The 18,686-nt window shown below is 41.9% G+C and overlaps 2 protein-coding genes across 2 annotated transcripts; both read right to left on the reverse strand.

Moving 5' to 3' along the window:
* Window positions 1-2,665: 2,665 nt before the first annotated feature.
* Window positions 2,666-5,994, reverse strand: si:ch211-284e20.8 (uncharacterized protein LOC563738 homolog). Its single transcript, XM_061077875.1, has 7 exons — window positions 5,569-5,994; window positions 5,273-5,383; window positions 4,663-4,741; window positions 4,401-4,567; window positions 4,061-4,174; window positions 3,765-3,896; window positions 2,666-3,069 (listed from the first exon to the last, which is right to left on the reverse strand). Exons 1-7 carry the CDS (start codon window positions 5,764-5,766, stop codon window positions 2,812-2,814), a joined length of 1,059 nt encoding a protein of 352 aa, XP_060933858.1. The 5' UTR covers window positions 5,767-5,994; the 3' UTR covers window positions 2,666-2,811.
* A 1,255-nt stretch (window positions 5,995-7,249) lies between these two features.
* Window positions 7,250-11,728, reverse strand: fetub (fetuin B). Its single transcript, XM_061077876.1, has 7 exons — window positions 11,452-11,728; window positions 10,452-10,565; window positions 10,288-10,375; window positions 10,035-10,201; window positions 9,678-9,785; window positions 8,961-9,047; window positions 7,250-8,252 (listed from the first exon to the last, which is right to left on the reverse strand). Exons 1-7 carry the CDS (start codon window positions 11,659-11,661, stop codon window positions 7,518-7,520), a joined length of 1,509 nt encoding a protein of 502 aa, XP_060933859.1. The 5' UTR covers window positions 11,662-11,728; the 3' UTR covers window positions 7,250-7,517.
* Window positions 11,729-18,686: the final 6,958 nt, after the last annotated feature.

Genomic DNA, 18,686 nt, shown 5'->3' on the forward strand with positions numbered 1-18,686 from the left:
ACGTCTCCTCCATGGCTCAACAGTCCACACCCTTCGGCCCATGTTCCATCCGTCCATCAAGTTTTGTAGAACGCTCGGCTGTTCTTGTGCGTCTGAGGTGAGTTCATGAGGTGGGCTGTGTTGGGCAGGTCACTCGTCTGAGGAACTCCTGCCCAATGCATGCTGGGAAAGACCACCCGTGAAACTGAGCAGTTCAAGAAGTTTGGAAAATGAATGAATGGCTGAGACCTGATATCTGTTTTCATCATATGTACTTTTCTTTGTTGTGCTTACAGTTGTACGACTTAGTTCATTATTGTGTTACCACAAAAGGGTCTGGGGCTATTTTCTCAGTGATCTGATGAAACTCATCTTGCTTTGAAGGGGATGCTGCGGATTTCACATCCTAAACTTTGTCTCTTAATCCAAACAAACCACTAACATTTTCTGTTTGGTGCTTTTTGTTTTTGAGTGAGACCAGAGTGGAGCCCTGAGCCTCCCTCCCTGTGGCGTCTGTCTCGACCGAATTACGACTCATAATACATGACTCTGGGTGTGTGTGTGTGTGTGTGTGACTGTCTGCGCACACACACACACACACAAAGTCGTTCACATCTTGAGGGCCTCTTAATTAATAATGGGGATTCTCACAGAATGTGGGACACAGTGCACGAGAACTAGATGCAGTTCTCCTCAGAGAGCTGAAGGGAAGAAGAACAAAGCAGTGGAACAAATTATGAAAACAATGGGCTTCACATTTAATATCATATCATATTACATCTAACATCACATCTTATAAAACTGTGTGATAACATGGAACATTAACTTAACAAAGAATCTGGCAGAGGTAGATTAGTGTGAATGTAATCTACACAATAGTTGTTGTAGCTTTAATGAAGTGATGATTGAGCTCTGCAGTTAAACTGTCTCGGTGTTGATTTAAAACCTTTCCCTTGCAAATGTAATTAAAGTGAGTGCTTAGATGTTTACAGATTTTAAAAGCTTGAAGTATTCAGTATGTCTAGATAGAATATTGAAAATTGAAATACAATGTTTTGTGTAACTCAAAAAATGTATGTGTAGGTGAAATGGATTGTTATTATTATATTGTTATTTTTGTTTTCATTATAATTCCTTTACTTAGAATTAAGTAAACATGCTGCATCATTGTCTTGTTTCTGTTTTCGTTAAACTATTTATAATTAGTTTTTTAATTATTGCATCTCACGGGTTCCCAGCGTATTATTATTTAGACATTTCAGAAGATTAATTTAAAACTCGGGAATTTGAATGAGCTCCGGGGAGTGAAAATTAAAGCTAGAGTGACATCATGTGGACCAATCATGAATTACAGAATGCTTCTCATTCAACCTCTCAGATTGTCTCTATTTTTCTTATTTCTTATTTCTTATTTGTGTGTTTATTTATTTAGAATATGATGCATTCATTGTTTGTTTGTTCGTGGGAATATACAAAACTGACAGAACAGATACCATGAGATTTGATGGGATCACAGTGTGTATTTTGTTCAGTGAAAAGTTAAAAAGAAATTACAACACAACTAAAAGTTATTTTAAAGGTCAAGGCAATAAAAATACTTTAATAAGCTCTTTGAAATCGTATGGTTTGTCCTGTTGTGAATCAACTCAGCAACAGGTTTGAGTGTTCGCTGTGCTGGAGCTATTGTGTGTGTGTCTCAATCCATGAGTGTGTGTGTGTTTGTGTCTGCACCTGTAACTTCCTCTGGGCCATTATATCAGACTGACAATTCATTACACCTCCTGCCTCTCGATGGGTTTACGGCAGCGTGTTGGTTAGCGTGAGTCGAGAGGCCCACAACACCGGAGCTGTGATTTGTGGCGCTTGTTTCACGACGTGCTCGCTGGACGGAGGGAGAATGACGAACAATCTGACCGCAGTCTCTGGAGGAAAGCTGCCCGAAAAACAATTTCATTTACTCGTTTGTGAAAGAGTCTCCTCGGGCTGCCAAGGAAGAAACTGAGTGGTTCTTCAGCTTCGTAACAGAGAGCGATCCAAGGAGAAGAAAGGACGTGATTGATTGGAGACACTTCAACACGGATGCAGCTGTTTCTGATGCACAAATATTGTTTTCTTGTGTGAACTATATCTAATATAGTTGTTTTCAGACACTCTGGAGTTTCTCTGGAGTTCCTCTGCAGTTCTTTTTGGAAAACGGCTGAACAGACACATTTAAAGATGGACGACATGTCTCTATCCAGGTGTGTCTTGGCATTTTTCGTCATTTGGAGTCAGACTATGTGCAGGAGTGATTGTGGTGTGGAGTCATGGTATCAAAGCTCAGCTGATACACGTGATCGACCAATCACGAGTCAGTCTCAGCTGTCCATAATGAGTTTTAATACAGTTTTTGTATCATCAGATTTATCAGAGACATGAAGATTGGTGTGATAAGAATATACCTGAAATGACAGAAACCATCCTTGTACGAGTTTCTGTTTTGTTTGGTCCATGTCCCATCTACTAACAAAGAGGAGGCAGGGTTTATGACCTATACTACAGCCAGCCACCAGGGGGCAAAATACTTCAGTTTGAGGATGAAGTAGAAACATGAAAACTAGTGAATTTTCTTTATACATGTTTCCACAGAAAGACCAAACTGACACGACTGAATAGTTCCCACGTGAAGAGGAAAGAATAACCCGACTTCCAGCTTTATAAATGCTTTAATCAAACAGTTAATGTAATCTGATTATTAACAAGGATTATCGTTGGTAAAACTCAACATTTTCTTTCATTTTACAATCTCGTGTCTCATCTATACAACAACATGCAGGAAGTAGACGCAGGCGGTCAGAGTTTGACCCTGAATATGTCCAGATCGTGGCTTCGGGGGCCGGGGCAGGAGCTGGCAGCCGGGGCAGATCTGGGAGCAGCAGGTTTCATCACCACAGTCCCCAGGGAGCCCCGTGGTTTGGAGACAGTGGCGTCAGGGCCGGGTGTGACGGCGTGCTCGTGCTCGTGGGGGTGCAGGTGTGTGTGGTTGTGAAGCTGGAGCCCGGTGTGTTTACTGTCAGCTCGTGCATGGAGCTGCTCCTCCACAGCAGCGGCCTGCAGAGGAGGAGAGAGAAAAGCCGAGTGAGAGGAGCTGGTTCAGCCTCAGTAAACATGTTGATAAGAGTGAAGAGACTGAACCACACGTGAACCATAACACCAGAAAACAAGGAGCTGAACACACAGTAAATCGTCTTGTAGCCGAAGAATTTGTTTGTTTTTTTTGCCTGTAAATAAAGACACGTGGCTCAAATATCCTGGATAAGCTTCTTCAAATATTCTACACTTGAAATAAACCACAATGACAACCAGCAAGTGTTAATAGTTGAGCCTAAACATGTTCATATCACTGGTCATATGATTCAAAATCTTGTTGTTGTTTGACTGTTTTTATTTCACCATATTATTATTCCACTCCTGTTGTCTCCACTCATCAGGAGACTCAGTGTTTTGCCTTTTAAATCTCTAAGATTTTGCCTTTTTTGTTGTACAACCTTTGTTGTTGTGTACAGGTCAATGAGAGAGTCTCAGCAGCCTTGTGTAATGTGTCATTTGCACACTGCATTCAAAATACAAGATTTTTTATTATTTCCCCAATATTTCAAAAACACAAAATATTCTTTTAAAGCAAATATGAAACAAAACTGTCACTTCAGAGATGCTGTAAATAGTTTATGCATTTGAAGAATTAGTTTGCTATTGAAATCCTAATGATCAGACATGTGGAGCATCACTGCAGACGAGGCACAGACCTGAGGTTCGTAGATCTCACACTTTACTTCCACTGCGTTCCTCGAGTTGATTCTTTTTCGAACGAGTGGCTGGAAGTCAAACTCGTCCTCGTCCTCACTGCTCATGTGTGAACCGGAACAGAAACCTCGGTGCTGAGAGGAAGGAAACGGGACACAACAAGAAGGTCCGAGGCCATGAAAGCTTAACGTTATAATGCAAATTTACACGAGAATAAGACATGTATAGAAATACTCTTAATCTGTGTGTGTGTGTGTGTGTGTGTGTGTGTGTGTGTGTGTGTGTGTGTGTGACTCACAGCAAACTGGCAGTCCATAGGCAAACAGCTGCTCAGCTCACTGGCCTCAGTCTTCTTTGAACACACCGTCTCCACGATGGTGAACTCCACGAAGTACGACGGAGCAACCACCCACTGGCAAAGCACACAAACACATAATGTACGTAAAGTATATATTTAGAGCTACTAAACACATGAAGAGTTATATAATAATTCTTTAATGCTTCGTGGAAGTCACAATCCCAGAATATGAATCTCCTCTATTTCTTACTTTCTAATTCATGCTTCCTTCTTATATTGCAACCTGGACAATGTGTGTCACATCCCGTAATCATTCATGTGTGTTGTTTCTCTTCTCAACCTGGAAACTGGCTTTTGTGATGTTCCCCAGAGCAAAGACGTTCCCCAGACCACTCTCCTTGTTGAACCTCTGCAGCGAGAGTTTGGCCGTTTCCATAACGATGGGATCGCTCATGTCGTTAGCGGTGGGACAGTCTGGACACGTGTTCATCACCGAAAGAGCGGAGACTAAACACCCGGAGCAAAAAGAGTCGAGGTCAATGGAACGTAGCTGAAACATGTTGACTGAAAGATGTATTTAAAGAGAATAAAATGTGAGTTACCTTCACGAAGAACACAGGAGTAGCTCTGAAGTTTGACTTGAGTGTCAAAGGAGGCGGAGACCTCACACTCTCCGTAAACCTGAAGGACACAAACACATGGGTATAGATCCCCTCATCTCAAGTATCATTCATCGTGATTCCTCTGCATTGTGATTTGCTTTGCGTTGCTCAAGCTGTGTGCATCAGAAGCTGAGCAGAACCTGACTTTTCATGCAACAACTGAGACACCAGCCAATCAATTCACGTTATTACAGGAGGCAGAGGTAGCTGGTGAACCGGATGTGAACCCTAGCATAAAAAACAGCTATGTTTTGTTTCGCAAGCATGACATTGTCAAGCGTTAACACAACACACAACTTAAGGACTGCAACTAACCAACCCACATTGTTAGCTGGTTATTTTCAACAATGAATTCTCAGGTCTTATACTTATCTTGAGAAGGATCCCTCTTCGGAATGGAAGGACACATGTCTTCCGAAGTGGGACAGCCTAGTCACACTACTGTGATGTAATCAGTCTAGACTCCTGAAGGATGCAGCCCCTGAATTGGGACACATCAGCCAATGTGCTGAAGAGTGAACAGATATATTTTCCGCCTTGTGGTACTTACTGGAACGTCAGAAACATCTCTGACTTCACACTGTTTCCATGGCTTCCTGCTGGTGATGTGGCATTTGGTCTCCAAGACGTCCACGGTCAGTCTGTAGAGGGACCCATCGTTCTGCCAGACACATAAACAGACACACACAAACACTTATGATTCTTATCACGTTCAAATAGACAAAATGCAAACAGGCTGTTGCTCCAGCCGCTCTGTAGCTGGAGCATTTCTCCGGATTAAAAGCCGGTGTGGAAGCCTCTCAGTGTTTTGCTTCCACACGTGTGTTTCCAGGTTTCTGCTCTCACCGTGTCCGTGCTGTGAGAGACGTCGTACAGTCTGTTGAATGACAGGACGTATCCGTGTGTCCCGTCCTGGTTGATCTGCTCCAGAGTTTCTTCTGCCACTCGCACGGCCTCGGGGCTGCTGCAGCCTGGAGGCTCCGGCCGGGCTCCACCTTCCTGCTGCAGCAGAGCCACACATAGGATCAGCAGGAACACACTCATCCTCTCACATCCAGCCTCACACACATCCACCAACAGGGCCTGATAGACACAATCCACCACAGCTGAACTGCTAACTCCTACCCTGGCAGTTTAACATTTAGACTAAGTCATGCCCTGTCCTTTAAATCTTTCTTTGCAAGACAGCGTTTTTTTTTTTTTTTGTCCAGACAGGTTTGAACTCGAGAGGCTGACGTTGGACTTTCTCCTCTCTCCTGGAGGATGAGCAAACAACCTCTATCTGCTGGTCTCTAGGCCAATGGCTGGCTCCGGTTCGCTGCAGGGTCATAGTACACTGGGGAACAGGGGAGATGAAAGGAATGAAAGCTCATCAAATCAGTTATAAGTCCTCAGTAGTGAGGACTGATCCAATCAGGAGCCTCACTCACTGTATTTAGCATACAAGATGCTGGATGGCAAGACAGAGGCCACGTCTATTGGCCGTGACACGGTCAATATGTTGAATTACCTGGTTTCAGAAGAGTGGAAAGAATTGTAAAGATCTTGGTTTCACCTTTGTCAATGACCTTAAATAATCATGTTGTGTTTTTGCAGCTCAGGAAACAATCTTTAGCACTTTGTAAATGTGTTTTGAAAGGTGCTATAAAAATACAATGTTATTAATAAACTCATTCTATTTAAAATGGTACAGCTAAGATATAGACTAACCAGCTGAAGAGAAACAAGACACAATTAAGATACTTATTATTTATTTACTCCATTGTTATACTTGTCCATTAACAGGGGCTCATAAAATACCTTCAGAATGAATTTGTAGGTATTTATGTAAGTTCTCAGAGATTAAATTGCGATCAAAGAATACATCTAAAGACAAACTTTTGTTATGACTTTTCTGGTTTTAACTTTAAGTAAATCATAGACTTAAAGTTAAGACCGGCAAAGTATCTCCCGTCGCTACACTGTACAAAAGTGAAGCCAAAACATACCAAACATTCGCAGCCAGATTCAGAAAACCAAACATATAATCTTACAAATGTATTCTTCTGCTACAACCACTTTATTCTCCATTTGTTATGATTTTATTTTTGAATTCTCAGTATTTTGTTATTCAATATGACCCTAATACTCCATCATAGGTTTAATATTACGAATATAATGTTGAGGTCTGTGCAAAATAATATAATCTTCTTCTATGTATATTCTCATGGAGTTTTATCTACCTCTTTCTGCACAAACACACACAGGACAAGTCAGAGATAAAGACGATTGTGTGAAACTTCAGAAGTGCAACAATATGCTCTGAATATGTGTAAATATGACTTTCAGGCTGTTTTAAAGAGATATTTTGATGCATTTTTATCTTGTTTTACTCATTAGTTTTTCATTAAAGTTTATCTCATGGTGTTCACTAGCAGCAGTGAGAGGAAACACAGATAATTGGTTGTGTCGAGTGTGCGTTCAGTGAATTTCATCAACACACAATGGATTTCCTTGTTGTGGATCAACACAGAAAACAGCAGATGAGTATTTGTGTTATCGTTTATTATTTTTTCAACAAACACAGTTGTTTATTTTTTAATACCTATGACAACCAATGGAAAAAATGTGAATATAAACCCGGTTGACGTTGTTCATACAATGTTTTCTTTTGTTTTATTAGATGGTGGAAGTGAAGAGAGACAAACGACTCGAGACGTTTCCTGTCGTTGCTTCACTACAGTTTGTGCGTTTGAGTTCTTCTTGAGTTCTTCTTGAGTTCTTCTTGAGTTCTTCTTGAGTTCTTCTTCAGTTCCTTATGAGGGTCGCTTGAACAGGGGGTCCTCCGTGAAGAGTTTGTCCACCAGCGAGAGCTCTCCCGTGGGGGCGGGGCACTGGGCGGAGAAGGCGGTGGGGAACGGGTGGATGGTGGGCTCCATGGCCCCGGGGATCTGGGGGTCGGGCTTGGCGGGCAGAGTGACCCCGGCCTCAGGGGCGTCTGGGAAGAAAGGCAGGGTCACGGGCCGCTCGATGGAGGGCAGCATCTTCACCTTGCCCTCTGGGTGGTCGTGGTGGGCGTGCTCGTGCTCGTGCTCGTGGTGATGGTGGTGGTGTTCGTGCTCGTGCAGGTGAGCGTGCTTGTGCTCGTGGTCCAGAGCGATTTCGTGGTCGTGCTCGTGGGTGTGCTCGGCGCCGGCGTGCTCGTAGCCGTGGTGCTGGTGTGGTGCGTCACCGGTGTGGTTGTGCGCCTTGGCGTGATGGGTGTGCACGTGGTCGTGGCCGTGCCCGTGGTCGTGGGAGTGGTCGTGGGCGTGCCTGTGGGCGCTGCCTGCCTCGTGGTCGTGGGTGTGGTGGTGCTCGCCGTCGTGGGTGTGGTTGTGGTCTTGGTGTTGCTGAGAGTGGCTCTTGGTGTGGTCATGCTCGTGGTCGTGTGAGTGCTCGTGGTCGGCGCCGTGGGCGTGGTCATGGACGGGATTATGTGCATGTTTGTCTTCGTGGGTGTGGTCAGTCTCTCCGCCGAGGAGGTGGAGCTTCTTCTCTCTGTCAGCAACCTGCAAAACACACAAAGGGAAATGAATGACGCACGACACATAACTAGGATAATTTGGACTCAACTTGTGTTTAGGTTTAAATATTGGTTTTAAACCATAAAGACATAATGTTAATTCATCTTTCAATGCTTTGAGGATTCCAATTTTAGCCTGGATCATATTTTTGATGTGAACTTTAGTCGTTTCTTTTGTAAACTTTCTCCAGCAACGAGGAACCATTGGAGGAACTCGGTCTGGACCAGGGTCTACATTAAGGATATGTTTTTTTTTACACCCCTTGTTTCTCCGTTCCAAAAGTACAGGAACCTTTGAGGTGGAGTTCCTGAATTTCATTTCCATCATTTTAAAAATCTGTTGCTCCACTTTGAAAGTTCTTTACTTTTCTCCAGTCCAGAGTTGACTCAGTAATCAGCAGCAGAACAAATATCGTCCGTATCTGCTGCTGTTGCCCGTTTGTCCTTTACTCATCATAGTTGCACAATTTGTTTTTCACACATCAGCAGATGAATCTTTCTGGTTCTTCAGACCGTGTTGGAAACACAGGCAGCAATCTGGAGGAAGCTTCAACCTTCTTGAAAAAATGTTCATGGGTCTAATACTAATATTTCATTTCATTGCTATGAATGAATTCTTATACGTTTGCTTTCATTATTATTGTATCATAGATTTCCTTTTATTTCCGGGTGACTTGCAAAATAAGAGTCTTACCTCCGGCTCGTAGATGTCACACTCCACAGTGGTCTCAGTGACCCCAGTGGGGGGGGTGACCAGTCCTCCCTTACAGAAGCCCTTGTGCTGAGGAGGGAACCAGAGAAACCAAATAAGATACACAAGAATATAATCAATTATAAATGATCCATAAAGTTATCTGCTCTTTCACACTTATTTATTGAAATAAAAACACACACGGGTCCAGAGCTACGAGCAGAAAACTGAGATAATCTGCTGGTTTATTACTGTTTATAAAGATGGACGACATGACGGCTCCCCTGGTGGCTGGCTGCAGTATTGTCTTTAGTCATAAACCTTGCTTTCTCCATGTTAGCAGATGGGACCAAACTCCAAAAATTCAAAGTGCACGTTGGATAAATATTGGCTCTAGTTCTTATCACACTGATGTTTGTTCATGTTTTACGATAAGTTAGCCAAACAAGGCTGAATGTCATGATTGACAGTTGAGTTGATTACAAAATTAAAACCAGAAAAGTAAATTGTAATAAATAAATATAGCTATTTAATCAAATTTGTCAAAGCAACAGAATTTAACCTAAGCAGACCCAGAGGCCGGATGTTTGATGGCTTCCCCGATGTCTCTTTTTTAACCTTTCAAAACAAATCCTGGAATTTGAAATAATCAATTTGACCCAGATGAGACTCTGGGACAAATAAAAAAACACAGACAACAAACAACGTGTGAGGACTCACAGTGAACTCGCAGTCCATCATGGGGCACTTATCAGCCAGAGGCACGTCCCTGTTGCAGGTCGTCTCCTGGATGGTGAACTCCACATTGTAGAATTTGGCCATGCCCATCTAGAAACGTTTTAAAAAGGAATACACACAACAATATCACAATTTAAATACTTTGGTCAGAAGCCGGACGAATAAAAAACTAGTTAGACCGGAGTCATACGTGTCGTCCTTACAACAACAATCACAATCAGGAGGATTTTCTTTAGCGAAGGTTAAGTGTTGTCCTCCACAGTCACCTTCTATTCTCTGCATGTGAAATGGGAGGATGCAGCCAGTTAACGTGACCTCTTGGTGTTTTGTAAATCTTACCGAAAGAGAAGCGCGGGTGACCTGGAGCAAAGCGAACTGCTTGGTCAGGTCGCTCTCCTTGTTGAACTTCTCCAGAGCGGCAGACACGACTTTCTGGATCTCAGCGTCGTCCTTGTCCATTAGATTCGGGCAGTCGGGACAGATTTCAGTCACCCTGGCTGCAGGAACTGAGCACAGAGACAAGAGAAATCTACTTTAAGAGAGAATTCAAAGTTCCTGTTAGTTGTTTGACTCGTTGCTCTTCTTCTCTTACCTGGTCTGAGAGAACAGTCGTACTTGTAGAGACGCAGCACTCTGTTCACCCTGCTGATGAAGATGGCAGCTTTGCACTGTCCGTACACCTGCAGAGACAAACGTGTTAATGTGCTGAACACACACGACTGTGGATGCAGAACCTGGTTCATGCTGTTTTCTCACCGGTGTGTTGTCCACGGAACGAGCTTCACAGGGCTTCTGGGTGTCCCGGTCCAGAACGCTGCAGTTGGTCTCCACCACGTCCATGGTCAGGTAGAAGACGACGCCATTTTCTCCCTGGGACACACACACACACACACACACACACACACACACACACACACACACACACACACACGTATCAGTTGTTTACTCAGATGACACATCATTAACCCTTTGAAATCTGCTGTTGCAATCGTCTCTATTTCTTGGAGAATGTTCAAATTTATATATTTAATACTTTATTCTATTTTATTTTATTCTATTTCTTATATTTTGTAGTTTTTTATATTGTTGTTTTATGTTCAGTGCACCAATGACACCAAGGCAATTTCCTGTATGTGCAAACATACCTGGCAAATAAAAGAATTCTGATTCTGATTCTGAAATTCTTCCTTCGTCTAAATCGTGTCCAAAGCTCAAAGTTTACGTAAGTCAATAAACAGATGATTAATTTTGATTTCCTGAACCAAACATCTCATTTAATTACCCAACTTCAAATCATTTCTTATGAACGATGCTTCCCTGAAGTTTCTTTATTTGTATTTTGCTTTCTCAGCCTCGGGGAAGAATGTTTTATTTCAGTTTGACCTATTTGTTGCTGTAATTTTAATGCAAAACTGAGATTTGCATGAGCAAAGAGATGAACTGCTATTACAATATTATAATAAAACTCACTAGAAAAGATACCATCGTGGCTTTCAAAATTACTATTATTGATATTAAGATTTTAATCTGGAAATCTCCTTTATAATCCTGTGTGTCCAGTAAGAGAGGAGGAACTAATGATGAAGTAAATCTGGGTCTTATTTTGATAACTTTTCTTCACCTTTAATATAATAAAAGTATCTAAACAAATCCTCAGACACGTCTCTGGAGAAGTGGATCCTCCCTAATCAACCTTCTACTGGTTACACAAGAATTTAAGATTATTACACAAGTGTGTGTGTGGTCAGGGACTCACATGTTTCTCCAGGTGTGCGTTGGACAGGTGGTGCAGGGCGAAGACGTAGCCCTCCTTCCGGTCCCCGTTGATCTTCTTGAGAGCCTCTTTTGCGGAGCTCTTCACGAAGGCGTCGTCGCAGGACGCCGGCTCGGGGCCGACCTGCTCCACCGGAGCGCCCAGGACGTGGGCGACGCCCAACGCCAGCAGCAGCAGAACACAGTGGTTCATGGTAAAGGCCTGAGTTGAGTCCGGATGCACACAGACACACACAGGGAGGAGAGATGAGCAGAGAGGGACAGGGACGCCTCTTATATCCTGCTGCTGTAAGCAACCCCCCCATCCCTCTCTCTCTCTCTCTCACACACACACACACACACCCACGCACACGCACACACACTATCACTACCCTCATGTCACCTCAGGTAAATATGACCATTGACCCCCCCCCCCCCAACCCCCCCAAAAGCACACGGCCCCTTCGAAGAATGCTGCATCTGTTGATCTGTATCTGCCGACCACTCAGCTACTGTATGGACTTGCACAATGGATCTTATCAGTCGGGGGGGAATCAGCCCCGAAGTCAAACTGTCTGTGATCTGTCATCTGTGTGTGAGTCGAGTGGAAAAAGGCCCGAAACCACTCGAACACACTCTTTGCCCCCGATTTGAGTCAAAATCTAAGACTCGAGGTCTCGATCCTGCAGCTTCGCCAGGATCAACTGGTCTGAACGTTTAGGAATAATGTAAAATAATCAAAATGGGTATTTTTAGTCTATTGAAACATACTTTTGTCTCTAAGCAACATGAGGTGACCGCTGCAACAGCCGTGATTGCATCACAGTGAAGCAGAGAGACGGCCAAAGATCGTGACCCCAGACTTTCTACTGACTCCTGCATTTCTGAGGGTTTCAAGCTGAAGTTTGAAATGGTCCAAATGTAAAAATCCTTATGAAAACACATTTAAATTCACTTGATCCAGATTTGATTCAGATCTGCAAATTAAGTTACACACACGATCAAAGATATTATTTATTTCATTATGCTTGATTCTCTTCATCAAGATTCCACAAATGAGTATCTGTGAAATTAATGAAATTGTTGAAAAATGACCAATCTAGTAATGTAAGGGAAAGTGAAACTGCACCATACTTTAATCGGTTCTTTCCTGACTCTTGCTTGTTTTTGTGTAATCTTACTCAAAAACAAACCAACCAACCAACACACAAATGGACGGTGGTTAAAAACATCATCTAACCGGAGGTAATAAGAAACATCAAGAGTCTGTTTTGCGTGTGTTTGTATATTTAACGCGTCTCAATGCACAAACATCTGCAAACGGCCTGTGAAATAACACAGATATAAGAGGAGCTCACAAACTGAGGGATTTTTCTTCTTCTGCACATTCCTGAACTTTAACCTGAATCTGAGGTCTTCACCGATCAACATCTGCACCGATGTTAGGTTTTTTTTTAACGAGCGGTGAAACTTGCTGACCTTTGTCTTAACCAGATACACAATCCATGGAAACGGCTGAACTGCAGAAAGTTGATATTTCTTGTGCAGCTGCTGTTTTGCAACCTCTGTCAGGTACACTTACATAAGAACTGTTTGGACACGAGCGCTGTGGTAGATACGGATCTGAATGCAGGGCCTCAAACTGACGGACAGATGGGAGGACAGGTTCTACTCCAGCTGTTTCTTCAGACCTGCAGGGAAAATCCAGAGAATCGGATTTTCCTTTCATTTTTCCTTTCATAAGTGCACAACACGGCAGGAGGTTTTCTGCACAGACACGTTCACAACAGCAACACATTCTTCAGACAGGGACAGGAAGTGATGAATTAACTCTACCTCCCTTGTACAGTGCAGTGCATAAGTATTCACCCCCCTTGGACTTTTCTACATTTTGTCATGGCATAACCACAGATTATAATTTATTTCATTGTGATTTTATGTAATGGACCAACACAAAATAGTCCAACATTTGGAAGTGGGGAGAAATATCACATGGATTTCAAAATTATTCACAAATAAAAATCTGAGAAGTGTTGAGTGCATATGTATTCACCCCCTTTACTGTGAAACCCCGAACAAAGATCTGGTGCGACCAATTGCCTTCACAAGTCACATTTGCGAGTCACAAAATTAGTACATAGGGTCCACATGTCTGCAATTTAATCTCGGTATAAATACACCTGTTCTGTGAAGGCCTCAGAGTTTGTTGGAGATCATTACTGAACAAACAGCATCATGAAGACCAAGGAGCTCACCAAACAGGTCAGGGATAAAGTTGTTGAGAAGTATGAAGCAAGGTTAGGTTTTAAAAAAATATCCCAAGCTTTGAACATCTCACGGAGAACCATAAAATCCATCATTAGAAAATGGAAAGAATGTTGCACAACCGAAAACCTACCAAGACAAGGCCGTCCACCCAAACTGACAAGCCGGACAAGGAGAAGATTAATCAGATGAGCAACCAAGAGGCTCATGGTAACTCTGGAGGAGCTGCAAAGATCCACAGCTAATGTGGGAGAATCTGTCCACAGGACAACTATTAGTCGTGTACTCTACAAACCTGGCCTTTATGGAGGAGTGGCAAGAAGAAAGCCGTTGTTGAAAGGGAACCATGAGAAATCCCATTTGGAGTTTGCCAGAAGCCATGTGGGAGACACGGCAAACATGTGGAAGAAGGTGCTCTGGTCAGATGAGACCAAAATTAAACTTTTTGGCCTCAATGCAAAACGCTATGTGTGGCGGAAACCCAACACTGCCCATTACCCCAAGCAGACCATCCCAACAGTGAAACATGGTGGTGGTAGTGTCATGCTGTGGGGATGCTTCTCTTCAGCAGGTACAAGGTAACTGGTCAGAATTGAGGAAAATATGCATGGAGCTAAATACAGGGCAATCCTTGAAGAAAATCTGATGCAGTCTGCAAAAGACTTGAGACCGGGGCGGAGGTTTATCTTCCAGCAGGACAATGAACATAAACATACAGCCAGAGCAGCAATGGAATGGTTTAGATCAAAGCATGTTCATGTCTTACAATGGCCCAGTCAAAGCCCAGACCTAAATCCAATTGAGAATCTATGTCAAGACTTGAAAATTGCTGTTCACAGACGGTCTCCATCCAATCTGACTGAGCTTCAGCTTTTTTGACAAGAAGAATTTCCATCTCTAGATGTGCAAAGCTGGTAGAGACATATCCCAAAAGACTTGCAGCTGTAATTGCAGCGAAAGGAGGTTCTACCAAGTATTGACTCAGGGGGGTGAATACTTATGCACCCAACAGACTTTTTTGCACCTTCAAAGTACTATGCATATTGTGTTGATCAAATGGTAAAAAGTCTGTTTAAGTCTATTTGAATTCCAGTTAGTAACAGTACAAAATGGGAAAAAGTCCAAGGGGGTGAATACTTATGCAAGGCACTGTACTAGGAGGTCGGCAGGAGAAAGTCTGGGCGGGTCAGGAGGACGTTTGGCGTCCAGCGCACGTCCAAACGTAGCATGAAATCCATGACAATCCATGAAATACAAATGTTACTTTAATGCATTTTATAAAGTTAAATGTTATATCTACGCAATCTTAGACAAACTTATTCCCTTTAAAAACGTGTTGGAGTTTCTCTAAATGTTGGTGGGTAAACATTTCTATTACATTTAAAATGATGTAAGTGTGTTATTTTAAATGTATTACATGACTCTATGATTTGTTTGGGGGTGAAATCAGTGAATCAATGAAATAATCAGCGTTTCTCTGTTTCTCATTAACAGGGCAGAGTTGCTGCTGATAATGAAAACACACAGAACCACAGCTTCAGGGCAAAGGGGGAAAAGTAAAGCGTGGGTGTTCCCCCCCGCAGGTTAGAGTTACACACAGATCGATCTGTCGTCTAAACTGTGAAATATATCAAACCTTTAATGAAGAAGCACAAGTACCGGACTTTACTCTGGAATAAGAGCAAACAAAGGAAAGAATTGGCTGCAGTTCAAAGCTGAAGAATACAAAATACAACTTGCCTCTAAGAGAATAAACGTCGGTGCCTCTGACCACAGGTTTCTGTTGAGTCAATAACAGCCCACGTGTTACATCATCATGATAATCTCTGACTGGTACATAAACAGAAGGTTGAAAATTAGCCAAGTAATCGTTTGAGTTCTGAGAAACACTGAGTCAGCTCCCAGGGACTCAGGGTGGAACAGGTCTCATGTCAGACACTAGGTGGTGCTAGAGTCTAATGGAACACCAGAGCAAACACAGACTCACTTCAAGGTGCAAAGCATGTTGTTGACAAGTGTGAGGAGGAGAAGGAGTGGATTCAGAACAAGATAAGAACATGTGAAACTACAGTTATGTCAAATAAAAGTACAAATACACATTCACCATTTACACCAGTAACCCTGAGTATTTTATGACCTCACTCGTTCCACAGATCTGAGACTTTAACACCAGAGCAGGAGTAACACAGTTAAGTTTGGAGGATGAGGAACGACTGCCTCTCGGTGGATCTCGACTCAGACTCAGGTCCTGCTGCTGCCGGGGGGGGAAACATGTCGAACCCTCTTCAGTGTGTCGGATCTGGATTGTGTTTATGGTTCTAGAGGAGAAGGACTGCACAGGCTGCAGGTTGTGTGTGTGCAAGCAGTCGATTACGACACATTTGTATCGCTTCATGGCCGCTAGTGGCGTAGTCGTACTCATTATATCATACTGCATTACATTGCATATTGCAAATTGACACTGTTCCACTGTTTTGCATTTTGCATTTCACTTTTTATTTCACTTTTTATATCTTTTATCTTTTATATCTTTTTATATAGATACTTGTATGTATAAATAAATGTTACTTTGTATAAATATTAGGAAAAGTAAGTAAATAAGAATTAAATAGTGAGTAATCATATATTGTTTTTTATAGTTTTTCTTATGTGTGTTGTATTTATTGTGCTTTTATGTTTCTATGTTCATTGTATGCACAAATAACCAGAGCAAATTCCAGGTAGGTGTTAACCTACTTGGCAATAAATACCTTCTGATTCTGATTCTGATGCAGGTGCAGTGTCGGTGATAAACCTGCTCCATGTTAGCAGATGGGACACTATAAAGTAAAAGCACACATTAGATATAAAGTTTGTCTGTCATTTTAAGTAGTTCTGTGTCCAGGTTTCTGATTCCTTTGGCTTTTAACTGTTTTTTTGATGCCATAAAAACAAACGTCAGGATTTGCACCTGAAACTGACTCCTGATTGGTCGAGACCTCCACATGATTTCTACATTACGCTAATTGCAAAAGGTTATTCAACACATTTTTCCAAATGACGTCACCAGCACAAGATGGCAGCAACCGTAACCAAAATATTTGAGCTTCTTTATTTTCTGAACCAAGGCCGCTGCAAACCATGCTGTAACATTTACTTGATGCATTCAACAAAATAAAGTTGTGAGGTTATATTGAATTTGTTGAAGGTCAGTTTAACCTTTGTGTTGTTGCTATGGTAACGTACACTTCTATCCACCTTGTGCACAGACTCAGACCTAAACAGTGTTTGTGAATAGACACCTGATGCTTGCACTCCTCTTCAGTTTCAGGTGTTGAATCATATGGATAAGACGGGTTGATGTGGGTTTATCATGAGTATCTGGTATCGCGGCTCTGTGCTGATCCTCTGAGATGAAGTGTTCTCTGTGCTGGTGAGACAGTTCCCCCCCCCCCTCAAGGAAACACAGCACAGGTCAATGAGTGTGTCATCCGCTGCTCTATGGACCACACAACCCTCTTATGGGTGTTATGTGAAATGAGTTAAGAGACTGAAGAACAGCTTGAGTACTTTTTATCTCACTACATTGAACTGTGTCCTGTGATTTTTAGAATATTGTTTTTTATTGTTTGCTTTATTCTGTTTGTTTATTGTAAATCAAAGATCCTAAAAAGATGGACGACCCTTCTCCACTTCTTGAGGTCGAATCCCGAGTCAGTCCCAGCTGTGGATCATGAGCTCTTACCTCGTTTTTCAAAGCTTCAAATAACCGATTAGAACAAAACTTATCAGAAACATAAACAGTTGAAGGTACAACACTGTGTTGAAAACTATTTGAAATGACAAACTGTCTTTGGAGACGTAAAATGTATTCTTTGGTTCGGTCCATGTCCCATTAACTAACATGGAGGTGGCAGGATTAAGTTGATAGTAAGTTCGAGCATCGGTCAGATAATTTTCTAACTTCCAAACATAAATAAATGTTAAATAACAATTAACTCAGGCAGAGACAGTATTTAATACGTATTTATGTATTATTTTAAATGCTTTCTAAAATGTTTAAATATTCATTTTGGAACTCGGGTCTCACAAATACCTGACAAGAACATCACAGCATTTGTATTCTTATACTTTTATGACAGGAAAAGATGTGAAAACTTCCTGAACAAGTGAAAAGCAGCAACATCCTTCATTGTCTGAAGGATGTTGCTGCTGCTCGGCTCTGATGTTAATGAACCTTGAAGAGACCAGTTCACAGAGAACCTGAATAATTCATAAGGGATGTTCAGAATGTTCCTGTTGATTCAGAGCAGAGGAAACACTTTTTCAACCCTTCACTCGAGTGGTTTTCTTGGATGTGAGAGTGAGTGTGAATATATTTCATCACAGGATTTCTGATTGTTTTTACTTGGAGGGTCCACTCTTATACCCTCAGATTATTAGGTAACACAATATAAATGTTAATAAAAAGCTTCGTAAAAGCTATTTTACGAAGTGGAGAAACAATTTGTTATTGAATTTGGCAATTTAGAAAAACTTTATAAACTTTGTTTTTGACATCTTGAAGTGTATTCCCAAATAAGTGTCAAAAAATTGCATTTTCAATGACAAACACACAAAAATCAAATTACACATGACGGGATAAGATTGAGTGTGATTGTTTTATTGGATACAATCACACACAAACAAACTCATGTCATAGCATTGCATTGACTGAGCATTTCATTAGGAACACCTGTACACATGTACATTTATGTAATGCATAAAAACCTGCAGATAAAGGTCAGTGAATGTGAGCATGTTTTTAATGCACAGTGGTGCAAACAACTAAATAACAAAGAAGTTTTGAGCTTTCTGACCATGATGATACTGCAGTGTCTTACATAACTGATCATAGAATTAAGGGCCCTTGTTAGCCTGGGGGCCATCAGATCACCTTTTTGATCAGAATTAGAATCAGAATCAGAATCAGAATCAGAAGGTATTTATTGCCAA

The sequence above is a fragment of the Limanda limanda genome, chromosome 9 (assembly GCF_963576545.1).
Source record: "Limanda limanda chromosome 9, fLimLim1.1, whole genome shotgun sequence".
NCBI lineage: Eukaryota > Metazoa > Chordata > Actinopteri > Pleuronectiformes > Pleuronectidae > Limanda > Limanda limanda.

Coding starts and splice junctions, on each gene's coding strand:
- si:ch211-284e20.8 (XM_061077875.1), bottom strand. CDS start 5,766: ATGAGTGTGTTCCTGCTGATCCTATGTGTGGCTCTGCTGCAGCAGGAA. Junction 4,742..5,272: donor GAGATGTTTCTGACGTTCCA/GTAAGTACCACA, acceptor TGTGTCCTTCAG/GTTTACGGAGAGTGTGAGGT. Junction 4,568..4,662: donor CTCCTGTGTTCTTCGTGAAG/GTAACTCACATT, acceptor CCGGGTGTTTAG/TCTCCGCTCTTTCGGTGATG.
- fetub (XM_061077876.1), bottom strand. CDS start 11,661: ATGAACCACTGTGTTCTGCTGCTGCTGGCGTTGGGCGTCGCCCACGTC. Junction 10,202..10,287: donor CGACTGTTCTCTCAGACCAG/GTAAGAGAAGAA, acceptor CTCTGTGCTCAG/TTCCTGCAGCCAGGGTGACT. Junction 8,253..8,960: donor GTGACATCTACGAGCCGGAG/GTAAGACTCTTA, acceptor TGTGTTTTGCAG/GTTGCTGACAGAGAGAAGAA.